At 47.5% G+C, this 22436-nt stretch overlaps 1 protein-coding gene across 3 annotated transcripts in view; it reads left to right on the top strand.

Moving 5' to 3' along the window:
• The window catches only part of LOC135377889 (adenylate cyclase type 2-like), a 305742-nt gene extending 284276 nt beyond the window's left edge, over positions 1 to 21466 (top strand). For all 3 annotated transcript variants that reach the window (XM_064610622.1, XM_064610624.1, XM_064610621.1), the window contains exon 23: positions 20990 to 21466. In XM_064610622.1, coding sequence (XP_064466692.1) covers positions 20990 to 21136 — 147 coding nt within the window. In that variant the 3' untranslated portion in view covers positions 21137 to 21466. The remainder of the gene's footprint in view (positions 1 to 20989) is intronic.
• Positions 21467 to 22436: the final 970 nt, after the last annotated feature.

Raw genomic sequence — 22436 nt, 5'->3', positions numbered from 1 at the left:
AGTCAAGCGTGCCACAATCCCAGCGGTGGACGCCCGTTTCGAGCTTGTTGGCTCTCATCGGCACAGCGTAGGGATGCGACACGCTCTTGGGTCGGCACGAACAGTATGTCTCTGCAAGACATCAATGTTCCAAGGTGTTAGCAACACCTCTGGAGGCCGCAGTGCAAAGCCAGTAAGTACAGATACAACTGGAATAATCAGCGAATGCTCCATAGCTGCACGTGAGGTATGTGTTTACAAGTCACGCGTGCCACAATCCCAACGGTGGACGGCCGTTTCGAGCTTGTTGGCTCTCATCGGCACAGCGTAGGGATGCGACACGCTCTTGGGTCGGCACGGACAGTATGTCTCTGCAAGACATCAATATTCCAGGGTGTTAGCAACACCTCTGGAGGCCGCAGTGCAAAGCCAGTAAGTACAGATAGAACTGGAGGAATCAGCGAATGCTCCATGGCTGCACGTGAGGTATGTGTTTACAAGTCAAGCGTGCCACAATCCCAGCTGTGAACGGCCGTTTCGAGCTTGTTGGCTCTCATTGGCACAGCGTAGGGATGCGACACGCTCTTCTGTCGGCACGAACAGTATGTCTCTGCAAGACATCAGTATTCCAGGGTGTTAGTAACACCTCTGGAGGCCGCAGTGCAAAGCCAGTAAGTACCGATACAACTGGAGGAATGAGCGAATTCTCCATGGCTGCACGTGAGGTATGTGTTTACAAAGTCAAGCGTGCCACAATCCCAGCGGTGGACGCCCGTTTCGAGCTTGTTGGCTCTCATCGGTACAGCGTAGGGTTGTGACACGCTCTTGGGTCGGCACGAACAGTATGTCTCTGCAAGACATCAATATTCCAGGGTGTTAGCAACACCTCTGGAGGCCGCAGTGCAAAGCCAGTAAGTACAGATACAAATGAAGAAATGAGCGAATGCTCCATGGCTGCACGTGAGGTATGTGTCTACAAGTCAAGCGTTCCACAATACCAGCTGTGGACGGCCGTTTCGAGCTTGTTGGCTCTCATCGGCACAGCGTAGGGATGCGACACGCTCTTGGGACGGCACGAACAGTATGTCTCTGCAAGACATCAGTATTCCAGGGTGTTAGCAACACCTCTGGGGGCCGCAGTGCAAAGCCAGTAAGTACAGATACAAATGGAGAAATGAGCGAATGCTCCATGGCTGCACGTGAGATATGTGTTTTCAAGTCAAGCGTGCCAGAATCCCAGCTGTTGACGGCCGTTTCGAGCTTGTTGGCTCTCATCGGCACAGCGTAGGGTTGTGACACGCTCTTGGGTCGGCACGAACAGTATGTCTCTGCAAGACATCAATATTCCAGGGTGTTAGCAACACCTCTGGAGGCCGCAGTGCAAAGCCAGTAAGTACAGATACAAATGAAGAAATGAGCGAATGCTCCATGGCTGCACGTGAGGTATGTGTCTACAAGTCAAGCGTTCCACAATACCAGCTGTGGACGGCCGTTTCGAGCTTGTTGGCTCTCATCGGCACAGCGTAGGGATGCGACACGCTCTTGGGACGGCACGAACAGTATGTCGCTGCAAGACATAATTGTTCCAGGGTGTTAGCAACACCCGTGGAGGCCGCAGTGCAAAGCCAGTAAGTGCAGATACAAATGGAGAAATGAGCGAATGCTCCATGGCTGCACGTGAGGTGTCTACAAGTCAAGCGTGCCACAATCCCAGCTGTGGACGGCCGTTTCGAGCTTGTTGGCTCTCATCGGCACAGCGTGGGGATGCGACACGCTCTTCGGTCGGCACGAACAGTATGTCTCTGCAAGACATCAATATTCCAAGGTGTTAGCAACACCTCTGGAGGCCGCAGTGCAGAGCCAGTAAGTACAGATACAACTGGAATAATCAGCGAATGCTCCATGGCTGCACGTGAGATATGTGTTTACAAGTCAAGCGTTCCACAATCCCAGCGGTGGACGGCCGTTTCGAGCTTGTTGGCTCTCATCGGCACAGCGTAGGGATGCGACACGCTCTTCTGTCGGCACGAACAGTATGTCTCTGCAAGACATCAATATTCCAGGGTGTTAGCAACACCTCTGGAGGCCGCAGTGCAAAGCCAGTAAGTACAGATACAAATTGAGAAATGAGCGAATGCTCCATGGCTGCACGTGAGGTATGTGTTTGCAAGTCAAGCGTGCCACAATCCCAGCTGTGGACGGCCGTTTCGAGCTTGTTGGCTCTCATCGGCACAGCGTAGGGATGTGACACGCTCTTGAGTCGGCACGAACAGTATGTCGCTGCAAGGCATCAATGTTCCAGGGTGTTAGCAACACCTCTGGAGGCCGCAGTGCAAAGCCAGTAAGTAAAGATACAAATGGAGAAATGAGCGAACGCTCCATGGCTGCACGTGAGGTATGTGTCTACAAGTCAAGCGTGCCACAATCCCAGCTGTGGACGGCCGTTTCGAGCTTGTTGGCTCTCATCGGCACAGCGTAGGGATGTGACACGCTCTTGCGGTTGCACGAACAGTATGTCACTGCAAGGCATCAATGTTCCAGGGTGTTAGCAACACCTCTGGAGGCAGCAGTGCAAAGCCAGTAAGTAAAGATACAACTGGAGAAATGAGCGATAGAGCCCTGCACGGGCCGACTTTTCCGGGCCCGACCTGGCCCGGGCGCATCGAAAAATGGCCCGGCACGGCCCGGGCTCGAACCTTCAGGTTTTTATGCCCGGCCCGGCCCGGCCCGATGGCCCAGTGCATAGAGCCCGGCCCGGCCCGGTGATTCAGCGCGTAGATCCCGGCCTAGTATTTCCAGCCGTGACGTACGCATTTCAAGCGCTTATCACACCAATTCATAAGAAGAGAAGTCACGGCCACAAACATACAAGAACTGTCGGTTTAACACCACAACAGCACGAGACCAAATTAAATCCAGGACGCACGCTGGCAAGCGCGTTATCGTTACACTACCAGGTTTTTGTGGATGTAGAGGGTGCTGTCTATAAACTCCTCCCAATCCTTACGTCTACGTAAGTTAGCGCGCGACCGCTGGCGGAACTTCGCTGCATCTTTGTCACCCCGTACACCTATGTCTCGTATATGGACCGTGCTCAGGGGGCTTTCTGCCCCAGTTGCTCAGCGGAACCCATTCCTATCGTTATCACTAGCTTCCGGGCGCTCAGTTCTGCAGATCGCTGAAGAGTACTGCGCACGTCTCACCACGCTCTCAGTCTCTGCGCTGTCTTCTGCACGTGATATCCCTATCGTGCTGGATTCCTCTTCAGACCCTGCCTTGGACGTACCTTTCTCGCTTGTTGAGCTTGAATCTGCCCTGAGGAATTCCCCCCAGCACACCTCGCCTGGAGCTGACCAGGTGACGTACAAAGCCCTCCGGAATCTCCCCTTATGTGGGCGTCAGCTCCTCTTGAGGCTCTTTAACAGAACCTGGCGGACAGGTGAAGTTCCACGCGGATGGAAAACTGCAATGGTTGTTCCTCTTCTGAAACCAGGCAGGTCACCGCATAATAGTGATTCCTTTCGCCCGATTGCCCTCACAAGCTGCGTTGCGAAGACAATGGAGCGCATGGTTTTCCGCCGCTTGAACTGGTACCTGGAGAGCACGCGGTTTTTTCCTGAGGTGATGGCAGGATTTCGTCAGGGACGTTCAGCAATTGACAACGTACTCGATCTCGTCGCTGAAGTCCAACAAGCAAAGGCTGAAGGCAACCTCACCGGTGCAGTTTTTCTCGACGTAGAGAAAGCTTATGACAACGTGTTGCACAGCACCATCGTCGCGACGCTACAAGAGGCGGAAATAGGAGGTTGCGCCGCCTCATGGATCCAGGACTTTCTAGCTGACCGACGCATCTTCGTGCGCACAATGGAAGGTGACACCGCTTTCCATCCAGTCCGTCGTGGTGTCCCACAGGGAAGTGTATTGAGCCCTCTCCTCTTTAATGTTATAATGGCTTCGCTTCCCGCCCAGCTTTGTGATCATACCCGCATCACTTTGTACGCAGACGACATCTGCATATGGACCTCTGCCACCCGTCGAGACACCGTCCAACGCCGGTTACAATGCGCCTTGGATTCTATTGTAGAATACCTTGCCGACCGAGGCTTATCGGTCTCTCCTGCTAAGACCGTTGCCATGGCTTTCACACGACGCTCATTCCAAAGGTATCCATTGTTCGTCAGTGGGACACCGCTGGACTTTGTGCCTCATTGCAAGTACCTTGGCGTGACATTAGACAGAGGCATGACGTGGTCCCGGCACGTGAAAACAATAGCCACCAAGACCAGCGGTTTTGTAAATGCTTTACGTTGCATTGCTGGATCGTCGTGGGGCCCTTCATGCGCTGACCTCCGTCACGTGCACACAGCGTTGATTCTGGGCACATTGCGGTACAGCCTGCCTGTTCTACACGGCCTCAGCTTATCCGGAGAGCGTGAACTTCTCAATATTCAGGCCCGAAGCCTCCGTGTCTGTTTGGGAGTTCCTAGAACGACAGAGACCTATTCTGTCCTGGCAGAGGCACGCGAAACTCCAGCAGGCGTCCTACGAGACGTGGAAACTCTCCGGATATATGCGCGGTACCTCACACAGCATCCTTACCATCATCTTCGGCTCATTGATATTGACTGTCCGGACTCCAGCATTGGTATTGCTGTTGACCGCCTGAAAATGCACCTCCCCACCACGCCATCAGTGCTTTCCTATGCCCCGCCGATGTGGACTCTTCGCAGGCCTCCTGTATGTGATCACATTCCTGGTCTTCTGAAGAAAAACTCTGTACCTCCCGTTGTTGCTCACCAACTTACACTGAAGCACCTTAACTTAGCGTACTCTCAACGACTCCCTGTGTACACTGACGGATCAGTGTCTCAAGGCGGATCTACTGCAGCCTTTTATATGTCAAATGAAAACCTTGAAGTGGCGCACAAGCTCCCCTACGAAACGTCATCTACAGAGTCCGAGCTGTTCGCCATACTGACAGCGTTGAACCACATAGCGGTGTAGCGGCACCGCTACCGTCATCAGCTCATCGTCACCTGCCCAGATCATCTCGTGCCGCGACCGTTCCGCTGGCCAAACAATAAAGCAGCCCAGACGTAGCCTCTGGCCAGAACGGACCTACCTTGTTGTCTCGTCATATTGGTGACCCGAACACTTTTAGAACACTGCCGTCTCGCAACACTGCGGTAGAGCGGTATCACCGCCTGGCGCTTGGGTTGTGTTCACGGACAGTAAGGTGGCGCTAGAAGTTCTAGCAAATTATTGTTCCAGAACAATCGGCGGCCTAGACACCATGATAGTCGCAATATACAACCGACTTCTATCCTTTGGTCATAGCCTGTGTTTCCAATGGGTACCCAGTCACACCGGCCTGCACGGAAACACCCGCGCAGACGCCTTAGCACGTCGGGCACATGGGGACGGCACCTCCAATAACTGTCTCCTACCACTTTCAGCCTCATCGTGTCGGTTACAGACACAGCGACTCCGTTATAACGGCACTCGGCAGTTTCAAGAGGACGCTGTCCGACTGAACGACCATCTCCGGTCTATCGACCCGTCGATGGATTTCGTTGCCACACACCACTGCTCGCGTCAAGAAGCGTCCATTCTACACCGACTACGCCTTAATGTCGCCAGGACACCTCTACTTCTCTGTAAAATGGGTCTTCTCCAGTCGCCCAAATGCCCCACTTGCGCTGTTGAAGCTGATGTGCCACACCTTCTCCTCGACTGTCACAGATTCGACACCCCTCGAGCCACGCTGAGACGACGCCTACTCGAGCTTAGGTGCACGGACTTTTCTCTGGCCACTCTGCTCGGCCCAGTACGAGATCACACACAGCAGTCTGTGACCACAGCAGTTCTGACTTTCTTGAGAGACTCAGGTCTGATGAACAGCCTGTGAACTCAGTCGTGAAATCTCATTCTTCTTCTGTGCCCCACTCTCACCTTCAACGCATTAACCTCATGCTTTCTTTTTAAAGTCATCTTCTGTGATTCATCTCATCATTCTTTCACCGTTTGTTAGTAATCTTTTTTTGTCATCTTTGTCTTTAATCTACCTCATCCTTCTTTCATCATCTGGTAGTTTTTCGTTTTTTCCCTACTTCTTTTTATTTTTCTTTATTTCTTAATTTTCTTTATTTATTTATTTATTTCTTATTCCTTCCTATTTGTTATTTCTTAATTTTCTTTATTTATTTATTTATTTATTTATTTATTATTCCTTCCTATTTCTTTCTTTCTTTAATTCTTATCTTTTCTTTTTATTTATTTATTATTATTTCTTATTTCTGGAATAGCAAGCCGACGTCCCGTTTGGCTGACCTTTCCCCGTTTTTTTCCCTTTTCGTCTAATAAATATATCCCCCCCCCCAATCCTTACCCCTCTCATCAAGCTTTGCGAACGTGTTTGTGAAATACGTGAGGAGTCAGGAGCAATGTAAAGTGGCTTTGAGAATGTTATAGAGGGTCGAATCATACGCATAATGCAGTGTCCCTTGCTTGATTTTGCAAATACTATGCACACGAATGACGCAAGCACGTGATGATATGAACTAATAGTCCTCCATTGCGTGGAATTAGCTGCGTGACCCGGTCGAGCCTGACTCTCGGAAACATGTTTGTCGGCCCGGGCCCGGCCCGGCCCGCGGTGTTGGCGTATTTTGTCGCCCCGCGCACGGCCCGGCTCGGGCACACAGCCAATGACAAGCCCGGCCCGACCCGCGGGCCGGGTCGGGGACCCGGGCCCAGGGCTCTAATGAGCAAATTGCAGGGCTCTAATGAGCGAATGCTCCATGGCTGCACGTGAGGTATGTGTTTACAAGTCAAGCGTGCCACAATCCCAGCTGTGGACGGCCGTTTCGGAAAAAGTTTTATTCACAACGATGTGTCACAGATGAAAATCAATCGCTGCCTATTTACACGAGGGTGGCATGCCTATGCCTTCAAAACGACGTTTCTGTACTTACCTTTCTGCATCTGTACTTACTGGCTTTGCACTGCGGCCTCCAGAGGGAGGTGTTACTAACACCCTGGAACATTGATGTCTTGCAGAGACATACTGTTCGTGCCGACCCACGAGCGTGTCACATCCCTACGCTGTGCCGATGAGAGCCAACAAGCTCGAAACGGCCGTCCACAGCTGGGATTGTGGCACGCTTGACTTGTAAACACATACCTCGCGAGCAGCCATGGAGCATTCGCTCGTTTCTCCATTTGTACCTGTACTTACTGGCTTTGCACTGCGGTCTCCAGAGGTGTTGCTAACACCCTGGAACATTGATGTGTTGCAGAGACATACTGTTCGTGCCCACCCAAGAGCGTGGCACATCCCTACGCTGCGCCGATGAGAGCCAACAAGCTCGAAACGGCCGTCCACAGCTGGGATTGTGGCACGCTTGACTCGTAAACACATACCTCACGTGCAGCCATGGTGCATTCTCTCATTTCTCCATTTGTATTCTCAATATACACTCTGTACACCTCAATATATATATATATGCAAAGGAAAAATAGTCGAAGCTCTGTGGCTGCACGTTGAGCATATGTTTACAAGTTGATCGTGCACTCCCAGCCGAGGGCAGCTGTTTCGTTCTACTTGGAACTCAGTCAGCCCGACGCAGGGAAGTGACACGATCTTGGGTCGGCGCTAACAATGTGTCTCGGCGAGACATCAGTGTCCCACGGTGGTTCGGAAGAGGCATCCTTGGAAAGAATTGTTCGGAAAAGGCATCGATTCGAAATTCAGATATAGAATTTCATATTCGATTCGCGATGCGAATCGAGTATATGATTATTCGCTTTGGTATTCGAAAAATCCAAATATTCGCACAGCCTTAGTCACCAGCACCGGTACAGATGCGCAAGCCTCAAGCACTGCACATCGACATTCATTGAGGCAAACATATTGCATGATTGACGATTCCATCAAGTATGGCAAAAGTGCTGCGCAGTTTTTGGGTTGACTAGACTCCACTGAAGATGACAAGCGCGTCAACAACAACTACATGAATGACGATGGGATGGGATGGGTGGAAAGCGCGTCAGAAGAGATATATGGAAATAACAAAGGATGAGAAGGATGGCAAACATTATTTCCATCTCTCAAGCTCCGTCGTTTTTCCCTCGGGTTGAATCAAATCAACGTTACTGTATTTGAGGAACTGCCTTGGTTGTGTAATTTTCCGTGCCGGTGCCTTTTGCTCTGTTTTCCTTTCCATACTTTTTCCTCTTGTTGCATAAGCATTTACTGATGCAACGCAAGGTCTCTCACACGCAGTGTTGTTTCCTGCAATGAGCAGCACAACAAATTCATTTCGACTCGGTAGACTTCTTTCCTAAGTTCCCATGCACATGTGCGTAGGCCCTTAGAGGCGCCGAAGAGCATTCTGTGCGCATTCAACAGCTGGCGCTTCCTTCTGTTTCTTTCTGTTTGTTTGTTTTTTGTTGTTGTTGTTGTTGTTTTTTTTTTTTTTTAGCCAATTCATGCGGAGCACATTGCTGCGATAACGGTGCAGCCCGAGAAGAGAGATGCCGCTGGGTTGCCGGCGCAGCTCCAAGAGCAGTTTTTGTGGTTGAGTTTGAGTTGCGTTTTGTGGCTATGGGCATGGGGTTGTGTTGGCGCGCGACAAGAGTAGCTCGCTGAAACGCCGCTATAGGCCGTGACAAGACTAGGCCTGTTGAATGACAAAGCAAAGAGTGGGCAACGAGAGAGAAGAGAATAGACGTGCTGTGCTTACTGAATACGGCGCTCCACTCAATTGGCAGTCGAGAGCCATCTCCGGCTGCGCACAGAAAACAAGCACCAAATGTACCTCGTATACCAGCGATTCAAGTGAAATATTTTTTCGGTGTGCATTGCTTGTAAAGTAGAACCTGCCTTTCGTTTACATTTTTCTTAGATGAATAATTCGAACGGTAACAAAATAATTTAGGCAACGATTTACTTATCGGGGAACTCGGACTCAGTAATCCAATTTTGTAGGGAGAAGAACGTCACACTGTATATGTCGCACAGAGTTGGAGACACGTACCTGCAGCGTTACCCAAGCGAAAGTACGAAATTTCTTCCGCTCCGTAAAGAAAGCGCAGGAACGGAAGATATCCAAACTTTTGTCAACGATGCATGGAGTGCTTAAACCACGTGGCGAGAATTTTCACCAATTACGGATTCATTCGCCGGGTTGGCACGCGGGGGTGACGGAAGATAAGGAACAGCCACAAGAAACATTTGGCAATAGATCCTTCGGTCGAATGTCGGCACAGTTCCCCTGAAGTCGGCCCAGGACGCATACTAACCCCTCTGTCACCCACTCCTCCCTGTTGTCCTCTCTCCACCTATCCACTTCTGTACGCCGCTCATAGCCACAGTTGCTTCGCGGCGCTAACACCGAAATAATAAGATCCTTCGGTATTCCCTCTCCCTGTTGTCTCCTATACTCGATTTGTACTGTCAGGGACACTTCTAACTTTCTACTCGTTTCCGTGGCCTCGCTCCGATAAGCGTCACGCTAGCGGCCAAGCTCGCAAACAAAAAGTGGACTCGTCAGGGGGTGGCCGGGTGCCGACAAGCTATCGCATTGCCGCAGGAAGGCGTTGTGAGGACCGATTAAAAAACAATAAAGAAAAACGTAACAAGAGAAAGCAGACGCGATAACAAACAGCGATCTTCTTGCTCCTTACAAAACAGGGCACGGCAGGTGACAACAGATTAAGATAGTGATATAATTCCCTCTGACACCGTCTGCTTTCCTTTACCAAGCAGCGCAATGTACTGAAAGACCTGTTGCGCTGGGCCAGGTGGCGCTGCAAACCTTGTGTTTCAGCGCCGCTCGTGGTGACCTTTTCAACACACGGCCGCTCCCTAGCAGACAACACTCAGTCTACACTGGCTAAGTTGGTGTTTATTATCTGCTTTACGGATAGAAAAAGTCAAAAGGATCGACAAATTATTTAAAAGAAAGTTGCTGAAGCACGTGAACAATATGCAGCACGATGTACACATGCAGAACGCGTGTATGTCGTGAATGACGCTGTTTGTTAGAGTGTTTAGTGTGCTTCTCTGGTGCACTGGGGGTGCCAAAGTATAAATTTCATTCTGAGAAAAATCAGGCATCACAAGAAGAAGACAAAGATTAATTCGCAGGGTGCTTATCGAATTCAGTGGGGACTTAACAAAACGTTCGCCGTTATTAATTGAAAGTAGTTGAAAAATAATAACAGGACATCTAAATGAAAGGCAAACTGTTTTATGGTTCAACACCCAAATAGTTGCGCTTTCCTGGGACCTCTCGCTATGTTCTCCGCGTGCGGAATGTTCACGACTCTACGATGAACACAGAATAAACAGCCATTGGACAACACAGTACCGATGATTTCGAAGCGTTTTCGGGCACAGCCATGCAGCTTCAGCAAACTTCTTGACTATTTAAATTTGGAATCAGCTGTTATATGTCCGCCTCGTTCAAACAGACGTCTATAACTTTTTGTTAAATATGCGTACGGAACCAAAGCTTGTGCACATACAGGGTGTCCTAGAAAACGTGTCATTGAATTATAATAAAAAAACTACGCCACCTAGAATCATGTGGTCAACGGCATTTGTTCTTATTAGGTTTTTGCCGCCTTGTAAAGTTAATGTCATGTACCCCAAGTTTAATTATGCAAATATTTGCGAACTGAACTCAGAAATTTGCCAAGGGGAGGTCACTTTTTTACCCCACCAATATGAAGAGCGTGCCGAATTCACTCCAATTCATGATAATTGACAGTGATATTCACGAGCTATCCTATCGGAAAAAATAGCCGAATATCATGCTTTTCGGAGCACCGGACCATAACGCACGATGTCTTTTTGAGCGCAATCGCTCGCAGTCCGACGAAAGGAGGTTCCGAAGCCAGCCCACAGAGTGATAGTAGAAAAAGTAACAGTTCCTAAAATTGGGAGAGGGAAAGCATTATCCCAGCGAAAGTCGGACGTGATAAGCCATGCCTGCGTTATCTCTTTCTGCGATGCCGGAGTGGGCTGGGTTTCCAACCTCCTTTCGTCGGACTGACAAAGATTGCGCTGAAAAATTCATCGTGCGCTATTCTGTGCTACCTCCGTAGAGCATGATGTTCGGCTATTTTTTCCGATGCGATAGCTCTGAATATCCCTGTCAATTATCATTAATTTGAGTAAATTAGACACGCTCTTCACATTGGTGGGGTAAAAAAGTGACATTTACTAGGCAAATTTCCGAGTTCAGTTCGCAAAAATTTACATAATTAAACTTACGTTACACGACATTCACATGAGGAGGTGGCAAAAACCCAGTAAGAACAAATGCCGTTGACCGCATGACTCTAGGTGGTGTAGTTTTTTTATTATAATTCAATGACACATTTTCTGGGACACCCTGTATACATGTATACGTAACCATACATACAGGGTGTCCCAGAAAACGTGTCATTGAATTATAATAAAAAAACTACGCCACCTAGAATCATGCGGTCAAGGGCATTTGCTCTTATTAGGTTTTTGACACCTCCTAATGTGAATGTCATGTACTCCAAGTTTAATTATGTAAATATTTGCGAACTGAACTCGAAAATTTGCCAAGTAAATGTCACTTTTTTACCCCACCAATATGAAGAACGTGCCGAATTCACTCAAATTCATAATAATTCACAGTGATATTCACGAGCTATCCCATCGGAAAAAATAGCCGAGTATCATGCTTTTCGGAGCATCGGACCATAGCGCGCGATGAGTTTTTGAGCGCAGTCGCTCTCAGTACGACGAAAGGAGGTTCCGAAGCCAGCCCACAGAGTGATAGTAGAAAAAGTAACAGTTCCTAAAATTGGGAGAGGGAAAGCATTATCCCAGCGAAAGTCGGACGTGATAAGCCGTGCCTGTTTTATCTCTTTCTGCCATGTCGGGGAGGGCTGGGTTTCCAACCTCCTTTCGCCGGACTGACAAAGATTGCGCTGAAAAATTCATCGTGCGCTATTCTGTTCGACCTCCGTAGACCATGATGTTCGGCTATTTTTTCCGATAGGATAGCTCCTGAATACCCTGTCAATTATCATTAATTTGACTAAATTAGACACGCTCTTCACATTGGTGAGGTAAAAAAGTGACCTTTACTAGGCAAATTTCCGACTTAAAGGGACTATGAAACGATTTTTTTCTTCGTTTCGTTCGAAAGAAGACATTTTTCTGAGTCTAGAACCGAAATTTTACTTTCGTCGCGCGAGCGGACTTCTCGGGAGCGAATTTAAACGGAGCGGCGAAGGGAGGACAGCTGGCGCCGCGCCGTGGGGAGCTGCCGAGCGGAGACACAACGGGTAACTTGACGCGACCACGGCCGGCTCGGCAACACGTCACGATGACGTGTTGCCGAGCCGAGGAATCCCGCCAGGAGCATGCGCCGTAGGATCCCGCGTATGCGTTCATCGGGAGTGGAAATCTCCATGACAGCAGCTTTCGCGCGATCGGCAGATTTCGGCAGTGGCGGCAGCCACAGCGCAAGCTCGCGGCATTACTTGCCATTGTGCAACACCGGTGACGTAACGGGGAACCGAAGTGCGGTCCGTACAGTTACACCATCGGCAGGGAAATATGCGCGAGAGAGGAGGAACGCGGAAGAGACATTTCCAGCGCGCGCTCCTCGCAGAGTGGAGCGATTTCGTCCGGAAAAATTTGTGGCATATTAGTTTCTCTGCGGGAAGAACAGTTTCCATCGAAAAAAAGTACGGGGGTTCGGGAAATTTCATAGTCCCTTTAAGCTCGCAAAAATTTACATAATTAAACTTACGTTACACGACATTCACATGAGGAGGTGGCAAAAACCCAGTAAGAACAAATGCCATTGACTCTAGGTGGTGTAGGTTTTTTATTATAATTCAATGACACGTTTTCTGGGACACCCTGTATACAATACAGCCTCGTGTATATGTGCACAAGCTTTGGTTTCGTACGCATATTTAACAAAAAGTTATATATGGGGTTTCTGGTGACGGTGACAAAATGAAATAATTGCTTAAAACAAGTGAGCTGGTGAGTGTAATTCATGTCTGTAAGACTCGGAGACTAGGGACGACGAAAACAGACACATGCAGATGTGTCCAAACTCTGTCTGTGTGTGTCTGTTTTCGTCGTCCCTAGACTGGGGATGTTACTGTCACACAGCGACAATTATCCGAGGCGTCGGCTGCACAGTCGACTTTTAGTATAAAAAGCAGAAAAATGCAAAGCAACTGCAAGAAAACGAAATGTATATATGGTCAAAGTTTTTGTGTTCTATTTCATTAGAACGGATGCTAATATTTGTCGACTGCAATAATTATACTTGGATATTACACAGCCGCAATGCAAGTCTATGACAGAAAATGGTAAACGGTGGCAGTAGTGAGGAATAATTATTTCAGGGCTTCATATTTCAGGAATTAGCTAGCCCTTGAGTACAACAAAAATACCGCCGCCTGCATATCGCCAGCTGCCGGAATAGCGCTGCCATTCGGGGATATCTTTCCCGGGGACATTTCTTGGGCGGGCAAGTCATTGCGTTAGCCACCTTCTTGCTGCTATGGCACCGTACGACACCAAAGTAGTTTGCAATTTTGCACAAGAGTAAAGCTCGATTTCGGAAAAAATAAATAAACGGCGAACTCTTTGACGCGTCCTACTCGTTGCTATCAGTTATGCATACAAGGCGTGAGCGGCCGCGTGTTGTGGCATTCCGACGGTAGGGGTCAGAGTGGCGCTCCACTCGCCCTCCTCAAACTTTAGCGCAAGAGCTCTTACGGGTACGTGGAATGTCTTGAACAGACTCGTGAACATCGATAAGACACATACCGTCCACACCTATTGCACTCGACTTTCAGTACATTGTGCTGCTTGGGTTTGTTACTTTTTCTTTCTTTTTTTTTTTACACGTTCCTTCCAAGACCTTCGTGCGGCAATGCGATACCTCGTCGGCACCCGGCCACCTCTGGACAGAGTTGTGCCTAACTCGTTACAAGTAACTCGTTACCTGGTAACGGTTACTTTTTTTGGTAACGAAGTAACGATTCAGTTACTTTTTAAAAAATTGTAATAGTAACGGAATCAGTTACAAAAATTGGTAACTCGTTACTGACGTTACTCGTTCCTTTTCTTGAGCACAGGGAGCACATTTCGGCATTTCGTGTGGTGCAATGCCTGCAGATTTGACCTGCGTGACGTGTGACTCAAAATATTATTGCAGTCCCTCACTGTGTGTTGTTGTCCTTTCTCTTGTTTCCGTAATCTCCGACCATCAGGCCTTCCCAAGAATGGCCACCAGTTGTGCTATGGCTACAAAAAACGCGTTTCGACTTTTCTTATATTTGCTAAGCTCCTGAGCGCTCTAAATTATGACGCAGCCCCTCGTCTGTTTTGGGGAACCGTTGGTGATCTGTGGCACGAAAACCAGTGTTTTTTCTTGTGTTTTCGTAATCTCCGATCACCCCCACTTCGGAAACAAGGGAGAAGGTTCAGGCAAACTGATATAGATTCATGGTAACGGGCCGAGAGACACGGAACACGAATGACGGACGACAAATTTCGAGTATCAGCTTCTCCTGAAGTGCAATTCCTCATTAATAAAGAGTTGAAGGCAAGTGACGGCGTGTTTGTTGGCTCCTTTAACTATGCTGCGGTAACGTAAAAGTAACTCGTTACCTGTGAGTAACGAGAACTCGTTACTTTTGTATGTTGGTAACGAGTAACGTATTTAGTTACTTTTTTCTGAAGTAACGGGTAACGGTATTTAGTTCCTTTTTTTCGGTAACGGGCACATGTCTGCCTCTGGAGGAGTCCACTTTTTGTTTGCGACCTTGCCCGCTAGCGTGGCGCTTATCGGAGCGAGACCACGGAAACGAGTAGAAAGTTAGAAGTGTCTCTGACAGTACATAGCGCTCGCTGTGCCGCCAGGATTATTGGCGAAGTTGCTCCATCCCCACCGCGAGCGCTGTGACAACACCACCTATATACAAAGCGACGTGACGTAACAATTAAGAGTCAGCCAATCAGAACCGTGCTTTCAGCGGCCGTAGAGCTACGGAAACGATCCGCTATCAGCCGCATAAGCGGCCACTGATAGTCACTGAAGGCCTGGGTTTTAAAATTCTCTGCGGAGATTGGCTGCCATCATGACTGGCTGCTGCGATTGGCTGACTTTATATGTGCGTGAAGAAGTGAGAGGAGGCATTAAGCAGGCCTTCTGTACCTAGGTGGTGTTGGCTTGACTGTGTACTAGTCGGGCAGAGGAGGAGAAGGCATACCGAAGCGTCTCTTCCTTCTGGAGATCTGTTCCTTATCTTCCGTCACCCCCGGGTGTGGACTATGCGAATGAAACCGTACACTGTTAAAAATTAACTTCACGACATAGCACGCTCCTAGCCAACCATTATCCCGAGTGACATCGTACTTTCCCCTGATTTGTTGAAAACGGGGGGAGGGGGGCGCCGCCATATTTGTGGCATTGTGCAGTTCGCAATTCGGGGTAATTCCATTTTAAATCGACCAAGGTCCGCCGATGACATTTTTTGATTTCACTGAAAAAAATATATGTTGTAAATGACCTTAAGTGAAGACGAAAGCAGGTTCCCGGATCTTCCTACGATCAACCAGTCCACAGATGGAGAGGGGGCAAGACGGCGCGGTCTTCGTGTCGTGGTTTTTTCTCGCGATTTTGCAGCCTTACTGATGCCACTTCATTCGCATCACAGCCCTCATAGCTGCACACGTAAAGTATGGGCGCTCTAGTATACCTGTACGGAGTGAAAACGGTGTCACTTTAAAGGGGTGCTGAAGAAAAAATGCCAAAGTCAGCAGATATGACAAAAAATGCACGTTTCCTAGCGCTCATTGCTTCTCGACGGCAAGTCACATATTCATAAATTAAGTATGCTTATAATTTGCAATCTTTCTTCTATTGTTCAATATATAGAAAACCATTCTAACGCGTTTTGTTGCCGAAAGAGATGTCAGTAACGTTAGGTGGGAGCAGAAAATTGCCGATGTTTGGTATGGCATACCTCAGCCCCTGCAATACTTATTGCAATAATTTTGTGGTTACTGCAAGGTCAACGTAACCCCTAAATCTAGCTGCAAAAATATATTGCACTATTTTAGTAGGGTGAACGCAGCGAATTTTTCTCTGTGCCCAGGTCTGGCCGTTGCGGCCTTTACTCCGACGACACTTTCGAGTCTCACGCCATCGCGCGTTTCCCATTTCACAGGGCCTTCGGTCTCTCTGATGTTGCATTGATTCCCGCCGATGACACTTAGTTGTGGACACGTCCACGTCGGCATTCTTATTTACGTGCAACCCTTTTATATGCCGTTGCGAGACCAACTGATGGCGTCTGTCTATTATACCGCAGTGACTGAGAGTGGAGTACTGACTGACGTTATGTAGCTGAGTATTGCAACAACTTTTGAAACAGTTTTGTCAATGCTGCACAAGGTGTGAATTCTTTAATTAAATTTAAATTTGAGAAGCGCTGCGAGTGGCTGACTGCTGGAGGTGCCCTTTATTACAGCCGCAAAAAGAAGTAACTCATTGCATACGTATCATGCCCTTCTGCGATGGAAATTATCGTGTCATCTATTTGGGACATATGTTAATAAAAAAGAATGAACGACGCGTTCTCACGACAAGGGTTCGCCTTGTCTGGCGTGGTGCAACCTTCCTCTTTATTGACCAAATCTTGTCTAAGTGACCAAATAATGAAGGGGCTCAGGGGATGCATATGCTACCTATGCAATGTAGCCGGACAGTTTTTTGTAACTTCTTTTTGCAGCTGTAATAAAGACGGCACCTCCAGCAATGAGACGCTTGATAGCACTTCCCAGTACAGAATTTTTTTTAAGCACACACCCTGTGCAGTATTAACAAAACTGCTGCAAAAGTTGTTGTTATACTCGGCTACATATCGCGAGTCAGTATTCCGCTCTCAGTTGCTGCGGCATAATAGGCAGACGCCATCTGTTGGTCTCGCAACGGCATATAAAAGGGTTGCATGTAAATAAGAATGCCGACGTGGACGTATCCACAACTAAGTGTCATCGGCAGGAGATCGAAGGCCCTGTGAAATGGGAAACGTGCGATGGCGTGCCACTCGAAAGTGGAGTCGGAGTGAAGGCCGCAACGGCGAGACCTGGGCACAGAGAAAAATTCGCTGCGTTCACCCTACTAAAATAGTGCAACATATTTTTGCAGCTGGATTTAGGGGATACGTTGGCCTTTCAGTAACCGCAAAATTATTGGAATAAGTATTGCAGAGGCTGAGGTATGCCAAACCAAACATCGTCAATTTTCTGCTCTCACCTAACTTTACTGACATCTCTTTCGGCAACAAAACGCGTTAGAATGGTTTTCTATGTATTGAACGATAGAGGAAAGATTGCACATTAAAAGCATGCTTCATTTATGAATATGTGACTTGCCGTCAAGAAGCAATGAGCGCTACAAAAAGTGCAATTTTTGTCATATCTGCTGACTTGTGCATTTTTTCTGCAGCGTCCCTTTAAAGTGACACCGTTTTCACTTCGTACAAGTATACTAGAGTGTCCATACTTTACGTGTGCTAGCTATGAGTGCTGTGATGCGAATGAAGTGGCATCAGTAAGGCTGCAAAGTCGTGAGAAAAAATTACGTCGCGAGGACGGCGCCACCTTACCCCCTCTCCATCTGTGGACTGGTTGATCGTAGGAAGCTCCGGGAACCTGCTTCCGTCTTCACTTAAGGTCATTTACAACATATATTTTTTTCACTGAAATCAAAAAATGTCATCGGCGAACCTTGGTCGATTTAAAATGGAATTACCCAATTGCCACAAAAATGGCGTACGCCCCCCGTTTTCATCAAATCGAGGGAGAGAACGTTGTCATTCGGGATGATGGTTGGCTAGGAGCGTGCTATGCGGTGAAGCTATGTTTTTATAGTGTAATTGGCAGCCGGACAGCTGAGTGAAAAAGCGCATTAGTTCGCTGGTCCGCGCAAGAAATATGTAAGCCAAAATCAATTAATTACTCGAAAAATCACGAAGTGTCGACAGGGCTTTCCTGGAATAGTTTTCGCTGATGATCCGGTTCGGTAAAACAGATGTTCCGAAAGCGTCCGAAGTAAAATTTAAAAATCGGGAGTTTTGATAATTAATGAGTACGCAATTGAGCCACTCACTGCGTAGTCCTTGGCCGGTGTCCCAGGAATGATGACTGAAAAGAAAGCTTAAAAAGAAGAGAACAACGCTCCACCTGTTTACGAATTATTCAGCCCGGGGATCTTCGTGAAACACCCAGTATAGCTGTTGCATATTGATTGCTCTGCAGGTTGAAAGGCGTTTTATCACCAGCTGAATCATTTACAAATGTCGGGACGTAGCATACAATGATGAGTGCTCGCTTAATAAACGTCATCAGCAGCCCCCGTTATTAATGATCCTGGGTTGAGCCTCCGCGTTATTGCGCCAGGGACTTCTCTGTACGCACTGAGAGTTTGCTAGGAGTGCCGAACACGCGATCAATGGAGCCTTCTCGGCCATCGCTCTAATAACATTTCTCATGTGCCGCTAACCTGGGGTAAAGAGAGGAAGCTCTGTTAAGGGTGCATGATTCAAAACCCTTCGTCCATCCTATCACGTGGAATTCTTCCGAGGTAACAAAGGGACATAGAAACCAACTTTGCATTGTACAGCTCCAGACCTTCGGTCCTTAAAGTTTGTAGACCAATGCTGATCAAGAGATATGTTTTTAAAAAAATCCTTCAAATTAATTTCGCCTTTCCAGCTGTGTGGCAAAATTTACCAAAGGTGATGTTGTTGGAATTCCGGAATTCTGATGTTGCGACTATTTGAAGAGGGCATACCAGCTCTCCGTCCCCATGCATTTTCTATGGAGCCACATTTGATGTTTTTTCTCGGCAACCAATCGACAAATTTTAATGCTTGGTCTCATTGCAAAAAGAAAGCCGAGGTGTATTAAATTTGGGGCGTAGAATTTCGATCTATGCTTTATATTTATTTATAGTGGCCTCGCAAAGAAGAAAAAAAAAGAGAGATCCGTTTTGTGGCGTCTCGTTCAAGACGTATTTTCGATTTCTACTGCGAATAGGAAAGTACCGCAGCCCAAAATAAATATAAAAGGCAGGCCATATATTCAAATACCTTGTGTCTATGCAAACGGGAAAATGCGACTGTGATTCTTTTCATGGAAGTGCAGTTTCGGCGAAGAACATATTCTACGGCGCAAAAGTGATACCCATACTCTGAAACTTCACCTCTCGATTATACCTACTGTTCGACAATCCGCAATATTGGAGGATATCTTTTAAGTAAAACCCTCATAGTGCTATATTGATACAGACGAAACACTGACGTAGCCACGCAATGAAGGTACATGTACTGCCCTTTATCACCGCCAGGTTTTCAGCATTCGTAGTGCGAATATCTAGGGACAACAGTCACACATTTGTCATCTTAATTCACGAATAAAAGAAAATAGCTCGAAGATAAATTTTCGTATCTGAAGTTTTCTAATTAATTAATCTACATAATACTAATGAATAAGTAACCATCGTGATAAAATTTTTATCACGAGAAAATGGTGTTGCGCAGTAGGATTAAAAGGGTTGCGACATTTCGCCCAAAGCTGTGCTGGATAAATGCATATGGTGACTTGTATCGACGTCAACCTATAGTTTTACTGCTAAGAGGGCAGTAGACGCGCAGAAAATCGCCACTGCAAATACCGTGACTCTCCCAAGGGTGACAATCAGGCAGCTCCGCCACTGAGGGGCCGCGGCGGGAGATGTCACGTGCTTACGAGTATACCAAGAGGAACAACGGAGCCTCTCGCTCCTCTGACGTCAGAGCACAACGCAGAAATGTGTTCAAGGGTTTATATCTCGTTAAAGGGGCACTAAACCAACAACAAAAGGAACGGGATCCATCATTTACGTCGTTCGTGATTTATGAGCGAAAGAAACCGCTTTCCCGCTCCCCTCCTTCTCGAGAGGCGCAGAGAGACCTCGGATTGATCCCCTTAAATGATCTTCCGCGATTATTGGACATAGCGTTTTAGAAGACCAATGAGAGCAAAGAGGGAAAGCGTAAATTGCGTTTCTTTATTTTTTATTTTTTTGATCGATCATAACTCGGGAAGGGTGCAACGGATGAATCCCGTTCCTGTTTTTGTTTGTGTAGAGGTAACGTCATCTTTCATTCCGCAAGGAGAAATTTTTGCACTTTAATGCCCCTTTAAACACAAACCACGTAGAAAAATCATTCTCTTTCTTGTGCTCTGGCGTGCAGTATACAACGCGTGCATGATGCGCTCGATGAATCGCCCACCTCATCATCATCCAATGTATATGTATGTGTGTCAACCACATGTATCAAAGTGTCACAAACCCTTTAGGAACCGACTGTTGAAGGAGATGGGATATCAATACGTAAGCACACACGTTGTATGCAGCTGCCACCTCGATTAATGCTCGTGAATTGCGCAACTCTGACAATCGATAGCCGCGTCCATATGAATTCGAGCTAAGCGTATCGTATCCACTTATCGCACCTCCTCGCACCAAGCCTCTCCAGCGTACTGGTTGACATGACTCGGTAGGTGCGGATTCGCTGCGATAAATGGATATGAGACGCTTCTGTCGCTCTCGTGTAAACGCGGCCAATTCCGATTACGTTGTATAATCTGTCGTCTATGTAGTACGTTTACGTTGTTGAACTATGTACAGTGAACCCTCGTTAATATGACCCCCGATAATCTGACATACGTGCTTTACAACCATACTCTTGAGGAACAATGCTGTGAAACCTCTGCAAATCCCCTCCGTTAATATGACAATTCCGCATTATGACCCAAATTTTCGGGAACGACCATGGTCATAATAACGGGGGTTCACTGTATACTATGGATGAAGTCTCGTGGAAGACGGAAAACGTACCCGGAATGTCTCTCTTACGATATTTATGTCTCCTGCAGGTAACGGAAGACACGGCGAATACTCTGCAGGCTTGTGGTTACGAATGCGAATGCAGAGGTTCTATATACGTCAAGGGCAAAGGAACCTTGACCACCTATTTTGTGAAGACACAGTTCGATAGGAACGACAGTTCTACGAGGCTGTAAACGGTCTTCGGAGCGAACAAAATCTCAATCCAAACCTTGATCTCCATCCCGATACCCCATCAAGATGGTGGACCAGGAAAATGCTAGCCTGTGAAAAAAAAAACGAGCATTCTCACATGCTGCACTGGCAGGACAGGCCATTATCCACATGTTTTTCGACCCATACCGTTCATGGCCAAACAGCTCGACAGGCACGAGGGGGAAAAAAGTGTGAAAAATGAAGGGTTGCCAGCGAACGCCACGTAACTTCGTTCGCCCAGCGGTTGTTGTACGATAGAATTTAGCTTGCCATAAAGAAGCGAGCGGGTACCTCTCGAGCAAAAAGTCGTACACACGGTTTGTAGTTCGTTCCTTCTCCGCTATATAGGTTGTTCAACGATGCTGCTATATCGATGAGCCCGCTGATGGACGACATTTGAGCGACTCTGTATAGGAGGAAGTTCCTTTTATCCCCATCCTACCAAACTACTAATTCGCAAAAGTGAAGTCCCTGTGCCGTGTTGTCTGAAACGAGGGAGAAGAAAACTGTATATGTGTGAACAAATCAGGAGGGTGCAAGTGAGCTGGTGGAACGGTGAGAGCGGCAACATTTCCTTCATTCTGAGGAGGGACAAAACACAGAAGGAACACGGAACGGAGTGCACGACACGGGACTCAAACACACTCCGTTCCGTGTTCCTTCTGTGTTTTGTCCCTCCTCAGAATGAAAGAAATGTTGCCGCTCTCACTGTATATGTGTGTTTAAATATACATTTGGGGTCTGACTTTTTCGGGTTAAATGCCTTTACCAGAATCGGGAGGGGAAAATCGGGGTGAAATCAGCCGCTACTGATACATTCGGATGTTGTCGGGTTATAATGTTATGCTTTCTGTCCAGCAAGTCGTCCACGGTTAAAGTGCATATATTGGTCAAACATACGAAACTCTCGATTTATAGGGACCATCGGCACCACATGTTGTGACATCAAATGTGCTTCACATACTTATTGTTGCACTCAGATAATATCTATACATCGCACATTCGTATAAATTGCTAGTAAATAGTGCACGTGAGACGTGGTAAGACCTGACACGTGATGGGGATTCGGGGAGAAATCGGGTTTAACCCGAAAAAGTCAGACCCTAATTATATTGAATATATTCCGTTGGCTTTACTGACATACCTGGTGTAATGTGCGGTGCGATGCACACGTATTGTCTTCCCACTAAGAATGCTTTTGGAAATTGCATAGACATATAACGGAGCTGAGGTGCATTCGTAGATGGTCTCTTCCTATAGCGATGTGTAGATGTTTTTAAG

The sequence above is a fragment of the Ornithodoros turicata genome, chromosome 1 (genome assembly GCF_037126465.1).
Source record: "Ornithodoros turicata isolate Travis chromosome 1, ASM3712646v1, whole genome shotgun sequence".
Lineage (NCBI taxonomy): Eukaryota > Metazoa > Arthropoda > Arachnida > Ixodida > Argasidae > Ornithodoros > Ornithodoros turicata.
This window is presented reverse-complemented; position numbering and strand designations above follow the sequence as displayed.